The sequence below is a fragment of the Lissotriton vulgaris genome, chromosome 2_1, assembly GCF_964263255.1.
Source record: "Lissotriton vulgaris chromosome 2_1, aLisVul1.2, whole genome shotgun sequence".
Classification (NCBI taxonomy): Eukaryota; Metazoa; Chordata; class Amphibia; order Caudata; family Salamandridae; genus Lissotriton; species Lissotriton vulgaris.
The window spans coordinates 305795669-305808255 of NC_141687.1; the positions used below are offsets into that span (position 1 = coordinate 305795669).

The following is a 12587-nucleotide window of genomic DNA, read 5'->3' on the forward strand; positions in this document are numbered from 1 at the left end:
CTCTTCCGGTTAAGCAGCCTGGGTATTTTGGAAGGGGCTTTTTTTCTAACCATAACCAATCTCACTATTGGGAAGGAAAGCTGCAAAATCCTTGCATTACTCTCGTCAGCCTGTTAATCTGGGTTTATCCAGGTTTCTCAGAACCGCACTTTGAAAGTTTAACCCTTGTACGTATGGATGGATCGATAATAACAGTGCTGTTTTAAAGCAATTCAATCTCGCTCACGTCCTTAATTTAGGATGAAAGCACAGATGAATAATGTATTTAAACGAAAAGGAGGTGGAGAAACGTACTGCCTGTCCCTGTCATGTCCGCCACTCAGGACAGGCCGACCAGCTGGGAGGATTGACATGCGCAGTGTAGTAAGGCATAACCTGTGCAATCGATACCACGTTGGTTGGTGTCAGGACGTTTGGAGAATCCATATTGTATCATGGCATCCAGAAGAGCTTTGCACTATGTGTTCAAAGTGGGAGACAGAACTCGGACTGCTACATTTTACAGGGAGCTGCTAGGCATGAAGGTAGGGAGGGAGGGAAGGTAACAAGAGCAAATCTAGTAAAAGGTGATCATGAAAGTATATATAATGCAACATTGAAGCCTGTCAAGCGTTGCACACACTTCAAGTGAATCTAATGTAGATCACTTAATACCAGAAGAGTAGTCGTTTTGTCTTGCATTCCTTTCATGTTTCTGTAGTAGACGGTCTTGAGTGGGGTTTGCGTCATCTTTGACATGCGGAAGGGATTAATATGCAACATGCAGTGGTCGAAGTGCATTAAAAAGATATGGAAACTGATGCTTTGTACAAAGGGACCGGGGCGAGTGAGCATGGAGACAAAGGTGTCGCTAAAAACCCCAAAATATTATATATTTTTTTCTTTTTTCACTTTAAGGTAAGGACCTATAAAAAAAGGCACACCTTAAATGAAAAATAAAGGCAAGCTTATTAACTAATCAGTGGCAAATGCACCAGCGTACATTATGAAGCCTCTATTAGTTAAAGTACTCCTAAGGTCTGTGTCTAAACCAGAGAGCCACAGAGTTGAATCCCGGTGAGTTCATTGGAGAATATTGACTTGTGTACGTTTAGTGCTACGAGGTCCCAGCCTGTGACTAAAAGCACTGTGATTATGTAAGTCAGTATTTTAAACTTGCCTTACACACACTGTAAAATAGGCTGCTACAAAATGCGCAGACAGGGTTTAAGATTTTAAAAAGTGCTTTCAAAATAGAGATTTTAGTAACTCCCACACTGTATAGTGCAATTTAAATGTATGTGTTACTGATGCCTGGAGCACCTATACATGTTTAATAAGATGTAGTCATTTGTAATTTGAAGCAAAGAAGAAACACGTTTATTTGTAGTATTTCTAAACTACATTGACGTCTGACAATACCACAATTGTATCTAACGCTTTGACGTTTGGGAAGACTTAATGAACATAGTTCTTCAAGTTTGCTATTTATCCACAACATGTAGACAATTTAGCTAAAACAGTATTTGGATGAAATCAGAAGATCCAACACGTTGTTTGTCTAAAAAGACTATATCAGGGCAGCTATCGTGTTGCACCAAGGTATGCTAGCACATGGAATATGTATCAATTTAGAAGCAGCATGTAGATAAGGTAAGAAAGTATCTGAAAAGTGAAGACACTGATGTAATGTGTGCCACCAATCCAGAATAAAGGGTGCCACATTTGTGCTCAAGTAGTATATGTTGATGAGTCCAGGTGTGCGTAGATACTGAACAAGTAAGTCAATGAGCAATAGAGCCTCTGATGTGTAATAATGCTTCACAAATCCAAGGTGAAGGATGTCCCCGTAATGAACAGTGCTTGAAAATTCACGGCCAACCCACTTGATAAAGTGTCCTCGTGCCAAAACCGCTTGTAGAACTAACCGCTTGTAGAACTAAAGCTCAGGTACACTCCCTGAGAGCCAACTATGTGAATACTGTTTAATGCATTGGAGAATAATGACGTGAGTATGGAATGTTTAGTGCTACGAGGTCCCAGTCTGTGACTGAAAGCACTGTGCCGCAGTAATACGTTGTATGAGTCATTTGATTTTGCAGTTGACTAATTTGCTCCTACTAGCAGCATGTGTGCAGTCTATGGTATCACTGTTTACATATTCCTCTCTTTTACTAACCACATTAATAGGGTAGTACCCGTGTGGGTGTATTTTTTACCACTGCTGCCCTCCTTTGTCATAGCAATTTATTTTTATACTTGTCCCACAAAAGACATTACATTTCTTTCAGCAAGCAGGCACCCTGTCAAGGCTTGTTTAGGCGTCTGTTCCTTCCTCTGTTTCACAGCACAGGAGACTCCCTGCCTTACAAGTCAGCTGAAGCATTTCAGTTCTTGTAATTATCTGTCCTGGGATCGTTCTCTTTTTCTCTTTGACCGCTTCGTCCCTCTCGCTGTGCTGAATTGCAGTATGAGGCCCCTGTACCTCCTGCACAACCCTCTTCAAGCCTATAAAAACTCCCTCCCACCTCATGTTCCTTTTTTGTGTGACTTGTGATGGGGCGATGCTGTGTGCCAGCTCGTTCACCATACGCTTCACAGCCTTGCCCTGCCGGTTGTGGGAAGTTTAGTGGTATGGCGTGGTTGGTCTTTGGTTTTGGCGGGGAGATTGAATACGGCTTCTTCGCTTCAGGGAGGTAAGTCTGGAGGGCTTCGAGCCCAGTTCCCTGCACGGCCGCTTGTTTGCTGTGCAACAGGCTTGAGTATGCCCTTTCCTTCTTGTGTGTCCACTTCCATGACTGGAATTGTGGTACCTCCATTTGGTTGGCTGGGTGAGGGTGGTGTCTGGTTGCCAGGGAGGTGGAATGGCTCCTCGATGGCCTCATTGCTATTTGTTTTCTTTTGACTTCTCGAGCCTTCATCTGGAGTTACAGAAATAATCTGGAGGCAATTTTTAATGATATTTTGGGGCAAAATTCCATTGGTGGTGATATTTGCTAAATACTGATTGGCCTTTCTGTTGGGGTGCCTGCTTATAGGTTGTGGGGCGTTGGGAGGGGGGGGGGGGGGAAATATCCTATTGGCCCTCAGGGGTATTTAGAGAAGATATTTTCTGCTTTACCTTGTATGTGATTTACAATGGAAAGGCTATCAGCTAAGCAACGGCATTTCAGGTCTCCTTCTGTGGAAGAGGGCGACAGGGAACAGGATAAGCAATGTGGGGTTCAGAAGGAGGCCCTATGGCTGGTTCAGTTTCCCTCATGGCGGTGGAAGTCCAGGATATGATCAATGCTGCAGTACCTAAGGCTTTGGCTACTTGGCTCAGTTCCAAGAAGGCTTCCCCGCATCTTGACAGAGGCTTGGATTCGGATTTCTTTGTGGTCTTGGAATATGAGAAGCATGTTACTGCTGGAGGCACATTCATATCCGGAAAGGAGTTGGCAGACATCCTGTCTTATATTAGAGATAACCTAGGGATAGAGCCCCCTTCAGCGCAGGGGGCTGCTGAGGTTTTGTTTCTGCAATTTGCAAAGCCTGCTACACTTGTGTTGCCTTTGCAATCCAAGATTAAGGATTCCATCTTCTGTTCCTGGGAGGAGGCTGAACACAGGCAAATTCCACAATTTCTGCAGAAATGGTATACCTTGGATAAGGTATTTCCCCACACCATTAAGGTGGATTCTATCTTGGCCCCTATGATTGGCAGTTCTTCTTTGAAGCTGGATGACTGTTCCCCCTCCGACCAAGTGGATCGCAAGTTAGATGGGGGCCTGAAGAAGTCATTTGAAGCATCAAATCTCGTTTTATGGGCTGCTTCCTATGGGGCTGTTGCTGCTTAATCCTTGGTTAAGGATTTCGAGTTCCTAGTGGAGACCATGCAAGAAGGTTCTGATTTGGCTGATAGTCTCTTGCACATGGAACAACAGGCGAAATTCCTGGAAGATGTGTTGGATGTGATTAAGGCATCTTCAGTGGCTTCTGCATCTGCAGGCATGACCAGACAAAGCCTCTGGTTATGAACCTTGAGGGTGAATTTGGAGGAGAAGTCTTCCTTTCTGAAGTTGCCATTTGAAGGGGGCACGTTGTTTGGGGAGCGTTTGAATGGACTGATTAAGAAATCCTGTAAAGACAAGAAGCATACCTGGTCGTACAGGTCTTTGACATTCAGAAGTCTGTGAGGCCCTGGAATTCTATGAATAAGTCTAGTGACTTCTCTTGCAAGGACTCCCATTCTTATACTTTCTGCTGACAACGATTTCAGCCTAGGAAAAACAAACAACAGGAGGCGTCAACAAAGGCTAGCCCTTTCAAATCAGCGGTCCTGATTATGTCCGGTCCTCGGATCTAGGTCCGGTGGGAGGCAGGTTAGGAGGTTTTCTGCCAGAATGGACTTGCTCCGTCTCAGACTCCTGGGTGCTGAATATCATTCTGAGCAGTTATATTATCGACTTCGTCTATCCAAGTCAAGATGTTGTCCTTTGCAGAAGCTCGTCCCTCTGATATCTCCTGGGGACTTTATGGCGACCATTGACCTGCCGGATGTATATCTCCATTTCCCTGTCCACTGAGTCATCAGCAGTTTCTGAGGTTTGCTGTATGCATGACTCCTTTCCAGTACAGCGTTCTTCCATTCGAGCGAAAGTCTGCCCCTTGTGTCTTTTACGAAGATGTTGTCTCCTTTGATGGCTGTTCTTCACCTGCAGGGGATTCCCTTCTTTCTGTACCTCGACAACTGTCTGGTAAAGGGGGGCTTTCTTCCCCAGACCTGTTCTCAGGTGGCCACAGTTCTGACTTTTCGGTCTTGTCATAGGTTTCTGGTGAATGCAAAGGAGTCCTAGCTGATACTGGCGCAGGACCTCGTCTTCATTAGGGCCTGGTTCTGGGCACACCTGGGTTTGGTGACTCTGCCAGATTCAAGGGTGATCAAGATTCATGCTCATCTGAGGAACCTCTGCTCAACTCCTTCTCAGCCAGTTTCATCCTGGATAAACGTGTAGGCAATCTGGTGGCTACTGTGTGTCTAGTTCCCTGAGCTCAGTGGCATCTCAGTCTGCTGATGAGATTCATCTTGAGTCCATGGATTCCCAGTGAACAGAACATGGAGTTTTTGATTCCGGTGACATTGGCTATTTGTCTTACTTGGGATGGTGGTATAGGCAATAGGGTATAGGCGCCAAAAGGTAATTCCACTAAATATATATGGTTTAGTTCTGAGTAGTGACAGTGCTGAAGGGTTTGAGAGGACCACCTGCCTCCCTAAGCAACAAGACAACATAATACGCATTCCCCAGCACACACAATTTCAATGAATGAAGGTTTCAGATGTTATTCACATGTAATTCAATACACAACAAATCAATCAGTTGTTTCTTTCTTCTTTAAATCTTTCTTCAAGCCTTTAATGAGTGAACTGTTCCCAAGCCAACACTTGTTTCGTCGCCTCAGTATGGTTGTACATGCGACTTGTTCACGGCTAGGTAAAAGATAACATGAAGTCTACCATTACTAATTATCTGCATCCATTTGTTCGCAAAACAAATCTGATCCCAGGTAATTTCCAAAGTGATTGAGTCCAAAATGTATACTAGCACATTCACTATCTGTGTTTGTGCGTGCAGAAAATTGTATAGTGACATTTCTAACCATATATAATAGAGGGAAGATGATTGAAAATTGTATCAATCATTGCAACATAGCACACGAAGCGCGTGACATTGTGAGATTATGTGATGGAATCTAATCCTATATGTATATTTTTATTTTAACCAATTGCCACCCAGAGCATCATCGTGTCACCCAGTGAAGCACCACCGTAATCTCCAAGCTCAAACATCTCTAGTGTCTAAGTCCAAAAGTGCATTCCATATGAGGAAAAAAGCAACCTGAACGGATTCACTAAGTAGCAGTCTGTAAGTAGAACAGAAGGACATGTAGAGATATTACTGTCTGCTGCGATCTTCGTATATTTGACAGTAAGCACTGTAAAATGTTTAATTGCCTTTGAAACCTCAAATTTCATACGTACGTCTAATGTGGCAATAATTCCGGGCCACACTAATCCTGTGGCATGAGGTGAAAAATACAATCTGCTGGGCTTATCATTTAGTTTCCGCAGATTTCCCGAATTTACAGAATATAAAAGGTGCAAACCCGGTCTCAAAGGGGGTTCCAGAATATCCCTACCCTGCATCAAACATCAGGGACTAGCTCAGCGCCCTGCTATGGCGAAAACAAAACTTGGTTACAACTCTACCTATAATTGAATCGCCGATCAGCGTCCTCTCTCCTCACGCTGCTTCTCCTCGAGTGCGAGAGCCAGCATTCCTCATCTGCACGCAATGTTACCAAAAGATCACGTGATCACGTCTCAAATGCATGATTGTGTATGTGTTTACACTCACCGCCATCTTAGAGAGGGCAGGAACGGCTTCCGTATTGTGCGGCGCCTCCTAAATCTGCCCCAAAGGTAGATTCCAGTCCACAACTCAGTGTGAATCTATCATCACTAACCAAGCTCTATCTCTCATTATCCCCTGAGTTGAGCTTGGAGATTACACTGGTGTTTCACGTCTGTCACTGGGTGACACGATGATGCTCTGGGTGGCAATTGGTTAAAATAAAAATATACATATAGGATTATAGGATTAGATTCCATCACATAATCTCACGATGTCCCCCGCACCGTGTGCTTTGTTGCAATGATTGACACAATTTTCAATCATCTTCACTCTATTATATATAGTTAGAAATGTCTCTATACAATTTTCTGCATGCTCAAACACAGATAGTGAATGTGCAAGCCTTTGCAGACTAGGTCCATCACTTGGCCAATGAAGTGTGGCCCATTGTTGCTGCAAGGAACTCTGGGCAAGCCAAATCCCGCGTAGTAGTGTTGTATTGCTCTAAAACATTCTAAGGTATTGTTAAACATTGGTACTTCAAGAACGCATCTAGTTCGTCCTGTAACATAAATTAAACTATATTTGGATCTGGCTGTTTCATCTGTAAAAGCATTCACCTGACCTATCTCATCAATAACCTTTTAATGGGCAGTGCATTTAACAATGGCAACTTTTTTTGGTTACATCAGGGCATTCAATAATTTTACTATGAATTCCCTATCCTGTATTTTAGTACTATGTGAGGTCAAAAAGCCTCTCTTTCCATAATTAGCCAAATAAGTGGGCAACACCAAAGGCGTACTGGCTGTCAGTAAAAATATTTACAATCAGATCTTTACTCGATTCACATGCCCGTGTAAGGGCAATTACTTCTACTGCTTGTGCTGACATTTGCTGTATTTTACATGACTTTACCACTGTTTTCAAAGTGGTGATGACATATGCAGCAGTGTTTGTACCATTCTTTAATTTGAAACATGAACCATCCACAAACAACTCTCCCTGTGGGTCTAATATGGGAGTATCTGTTAGATCTATCCGTCCCTTGGCCTCTTCTTCAGTGATGAACACACAATCATGGTGTTCTTCCCCTGAATCACTTGGGAGGGGTAGCACTGTAGCTGAGTTGAAAACATTTGAATGTTTCAGTTTGATATTAGGAGTAAAAAGTGTTAATTCTGGTCAGGTGCTGGGTTTGAGTTTTGTTTGAAGCACATTCACGGCGTGGGGTACATAACTGTCCTATTGTGACCATGAACATTCATTTCAGATTGTATGTCCTCAGCAGCTGCTACTGAGCGCCAACAATTTGGCAAAGCCTTAGCTACTGTATCTAATGTGGAGGAAAAATAGGCACAAGGTCTGTTCCTCCTCCCATAGGATTGTGTTAAAACAGGTAAAGCACAGCCATCTTTCTCATGGAAAAACAAACAGAATTCCTTAGCAAAATCAGGGTTACCCAATGCAGATGCATTGCATAAAGCATTCTTTAGTTGTTCAAAAGCATGCTCACACTCATCTGTCCAAGGGAGTGGGTTACTAATATTGTTAGATGTGAGAACAAGCAAAGGTCTTGCAATTAAAGAGAAGTTAGGTATCCATTGCCTGCAAAAGAAAGTTATACCTATAAATGCGCAAAATCAGATTGGGTCTGAGGACGTTTCAATTTCTGTACCAAATCAATTCTTTGTGGGTGCAGTCTTCTACCTCCCTTTGACTGGAGGTGACCTAAATAGGTAACCTCCTGTTGACAATATTGCATTTTAGATAAGGACACTTCGTTCTAGGAGTGCTAAATGAAGTAACAAATTAACTGTTGGCTCCTTCCTACCTTCCTCTCTATCTGAGGCAATTAATAGATCATCAATGTATTGGAGTAATACAGAGCCTTTTGAGGGGGTAAAAAGGTCTAATTGTTTCTTCAAAGCTTGACTATATATACTAGGGCTTTCGGTATTCCCCTGAGGAGTGCGAGTGAATTGAAAGGATGGCCCTTTGAATGAAAATAAGAAAAGGTATTGACTTCCTTTAGCAATGGGCAAGCTAAAAAATGCATTTTTTAAATCGAGCTCTGTAAAATATTTGTCTGAAGACAAAATCATGGTAAAAGTAGAATTCATGTTGGGAATAACAGGATATTGGGGTATAACAACTTTTTTAAGGGCTTGAGGATCAATCACTAATCTATATTTATCAGGGATTCCCTCTGTGTTTTTTTTTAAGAGCAGGAAGTATGGGACTATTACATGGGCTGCCTTCTAGTTCTTTGATTATCCCCTTATATATTAAATCAGAGGGAACCTCTTTAAAACCTTCCTCTCCCTCCCGGGATATTTTGTATTGAGGAATGCAGGGCAAGGGAACACATTGTTCAACAGTGATTACTATGGGATCTATGTCCATTTTACCAACATCATTATCTCCTGATGCCCAGACCGTTTTATCAATTGCATGTAATTCAGGTGATAGGTTAGTAACATCTGTCATTGTAAAACATTTGCTAAAATTATCAGGAAGCCGTTGAGATAAAGACACCATCAGGAGAACAATAAATGTTAGCATTCAGTCTTTTCAGTTGGTCCAGACCTAATAAGTTCTCAGCACAATTTTCAATGAGCACAAATGGGACAGAGGTGGTGAAGGGACCTATAGTAACATCTAGGGGTTTGGAGATGGGGGTCTGGGTGGGGATACCTGAGAATCCCACTGATGTATTCATTCTGCCAGAGAAGGGAGCCCCCGGAAATTGGTCTTGAGCCATAGGGGTGCAAGTGGCACCTGTATCAACAAGGAAGTCTCATACTTCCCCTTCTATACCCATGGTGACATATGGACCTGCTTGAGTAACTGGAATCATGACCATAATTCCATCCTTTCCGTTGCTGTCCTATAGTTAATACTCAAAGGTATTGTAATCAATGTCAGTATAATGTTCAATATAGAAATTTCTGTCAACTTGTTGGCCATCAAAATAATTCTATTGTCATCCTGACGCCGGGTGAAATATTGCCTATTTTTGCCACATCTCCCTGTACCCCTTGGCACCGAACAACCTATTACTCTTGCTACAGTTGATTGGCCCTGTATGCTAGGCATTTATCCTTCCAATGACCCTCCTCAAAGCAATAGGCACACTGATTTTGGTCTAATCCTTCTCTGTGTTGCTGCGCAGGAGCTCATGAGTCTCTGCCAGCCCCTCTTCCACGTCCACCTCCCCTCACATTTCCCAAACATCTTGGTCTTGCCCTATCTGGGGACGCTTGTTGTAGCAAAACCTTTGTTTTCAATTCATTCATTTTTTATCATTCTTTTCTTTCTTTATTTTCTGGTAATTCTCTCAATATGTAGCCATTACCAAAAGATCTGCAGGGTATTTAGTTGGCCAAGTGCTCTCTGATACTTTAATCAACTCTCATAACTCTTTCATCAAATGATTCACAAATTTGTCTGCAAACATTCTTTTCCCCATGACAGTTGCCAAATCCTGAGCACTGTGAGCCCTGAATATTTCCTCCATCCTAGTGAATTAGTCTGAGACTTCTTCTGTAGGCTTTTGTTTACAAGCTGTTATTTTATCTCAATTTACGTCTTCCCTTGGTATTATTAGTAGCAATTTAGCAATAATAAGATGAGGTAAATCAAGAACAATTTGATCTGATATGTCTCCTTGTCTTCTCTGCGTGTCAAGATTTTCAAAATGTACCCAAGCATGCCCAAAGTGTGCTACAACATCATGTCTACGTATTCCATTCCATATTTCTCTGGGGGATAAGGCTTCAAAAAATTGATCCAAGTCTTTGAATGTCATTACACATAATTTTAGTGTCTGACTGTAGTGCTTCATAAAAGCCCTTTGGGTTTTTCCTAAAGTTTGGCAAATCTTTTTTTTTTTTTTTGCCATCAATTCATACCTTCTCCACGGAGTATGGACACATTGGGGAATGGGGTTCTGAACAGGAACACAAGCAGCAGCAGGGGGTGCAGGAAGGGGGTGTATTCTCCTCATGGAATATTCCTCATTATTTTTTTTATATTTTTTTCTAACTTTAACACCGCAGTACAAACAATATTTAACAATCCTGTGTAACATCTAGGGAAGGGATCATGTCACCTGGCGCATCATGCCCCAATTGCAACGCCTCTTGTGGGGTATTTTTATTACATCCTGTCCACCAGTCCTCTATCTGATCAGTCCTTTATTGAATGTGTACGTTTTGGTGAAAAACATCAAACCGATTTACAGTTGACATAACATTATTCATGGTGGCTTTATTTATGTCATCCATCCATTTATGGGCTATCCATTTTAGCTCTTCTGGATCAGCTCTCTGTGATCCATATCTAGTATTAGATCTGTCCCTCCAATTTGCACTCCTATCTCTCAAATTACCACTATGCCTGTGAATCAGAGGTGGGGTACCTGCGGGCGTGTTTCCTGCAGATTGGGATGCATAGGGGGTTTGCCCAATCACTAGCCTTGGTAAATGTTTACCTGAGGGGTAGTCAGTACATTTGGTGCAGGTATCACTTGTCCTGCTTATGACTGCTGTTGAACCGCAGACGGATTGAGCACTGGTATGGGTGGAGACAGGCAGTTGCTGACCTGGTAATGAGGCAGGAAGAATTGGTACATTTGGAATGGGCACTAGATGTGCGTTTCCATGCTGACCCATCTGTGATGGTACATTTTGTGCCTATGCGGCAGGTATGGAAACCTGTGGGACATATGGTGGGGGATTCTCCAATAGTCTCTTTAATACCACTTCCTTGTCCTCATGTTGTTTCTCGTGTGTCACATATGTCATGTTAGTGGTCATTCTAAACTCTCTGTCCATACATTCAATACTTTTAGTTTCTTTTCATTGATCATTTGCTTTGGCTTGTGCAACACTCCCTTTTTCTGTTCTAGTTCCTTCTCTTTTGTTCTTTAATTACTAACATTGTAGCATGTTTTTCCCATTATTTAAAACTGTCCCACATCGCTTGTCGGACCTTTTTTTCTATTAAACATTGCTACAAATCTTCAATTATATCTAGATCAAGCGAACCGTCCAGCGTCCATCTCAAATCCTCATTTCCCTTAGTATATCGATGCCACAGTCTGTTCCACAAGCTCACACCTGTCCCATATTTTGTCATCATCTTCCATGCAGGCCTATCTTTAATTGGGACTGGTTGGGACTCATCCAGGCGTGGACTTATGAAACAGTAATAACGACACAGTGAAATTAATTTCATTCGTTTTCACATTATACCTTAAAGTCAAAGACCATCTAAATAAGAAAATATTCAATTACATTCAAAATAGGCCTGTTTATCAGGTCCCATCTGAAAACCAACCAAAACAGTGCAATAAAATTCTCAATACCAAAAACCAATCAATATTTCAAAACGCCTGTTACAAAAAAAACTCAGCAGGTATTTGCTTAAGACGTCAGACTCTCTGTACTCTGCAGTTCATCCACTTTTCGCTTGAGCTGTTTGGAACCTCTGCCAGGTTGATCCTGTTGCCAAGGGACAGCAGTTCGGGACTTCAGATGGTAGCTGCAAGAAACTAGTCTCTTCTGCAGGGGCCCCCACTATCTTAGTCTTGGGTCGTGTCACCTCAACCACAGACTCAAATGCTGTTGCATTTCCCACATAGAGGTCCCACGTTGGGCGTCATTTGTGGAAAGTGCACCTCTGCGCTCTGAATAATTCCTCTCTTGTCCACTTAATTCAAAGGAGTACAGGTAGTCTGAGGTAAAACAGAGCAGTTTATTCACGCTTAAGCGGGTGCAAAACCAATAAGGAAACGCCTGTTCCGTGAAGGGAATGAACAACTGAAAACAATTCTTCTTTCATATTTATACTATATTTCAAACAAGTCTGTGTGCAAATTCCACTCCCCTCCCCTAATCCATTGGACATTTCCTTCCTGTAATACATAAAGAATGGCTAACCACACTTCATTTTCAAGGTACTTAATGTAAGGGAGAATCACAGACCTTGACTAATTGCAAATAGGATGGAAAAAAATATGTGGCTTTACATTTCAGAGAAGCACAAATGATTAACAATGTGTAATTATTCTAGAAACCATTCGCTACTTTTCCAAGGGCATGGTGAGCAAAAGAATGCACAACGTCAGCACGTACATGGAAAAACTACTCGGACAACTTTGTACAAAGTCAGGTGGATTTAAAAAATATCTGCACTCCGGTTCAT

At 42.2% G+C, this 12587-nt stretch overlaps 1 protein-coding gene across 2 annotated transcripts in view; it reads left to right on the plus strand.

Annotated features, from left to right (window-relative positions):
- The first annotated feature begins 292 nt into the window (after window positions 1–292).
- GLOD4 (glyoxalase domain containing 4) overlaps window positions 293–12587 on the plus strand; it is a 151035-nt gene continuing 138740 nt past the window's right edge. The window contains exon 1 of one of the 2 annotated variants that reach the window (XM_086954997.1): window positions 293–524. In XM_086954997.1, the coding sequence (XP_086811123.1) occupies window positions 435–524 (90 nt within the window). In that variant the 5' untranslated portion in view covers window positions 293–434. Of the gene's footprint in view, window positions 525–2589; window positions 2676–12587 lie in introns of those variants that run through there. The other variant, XM_086954998.1, reaches the window with a different exon arrangement.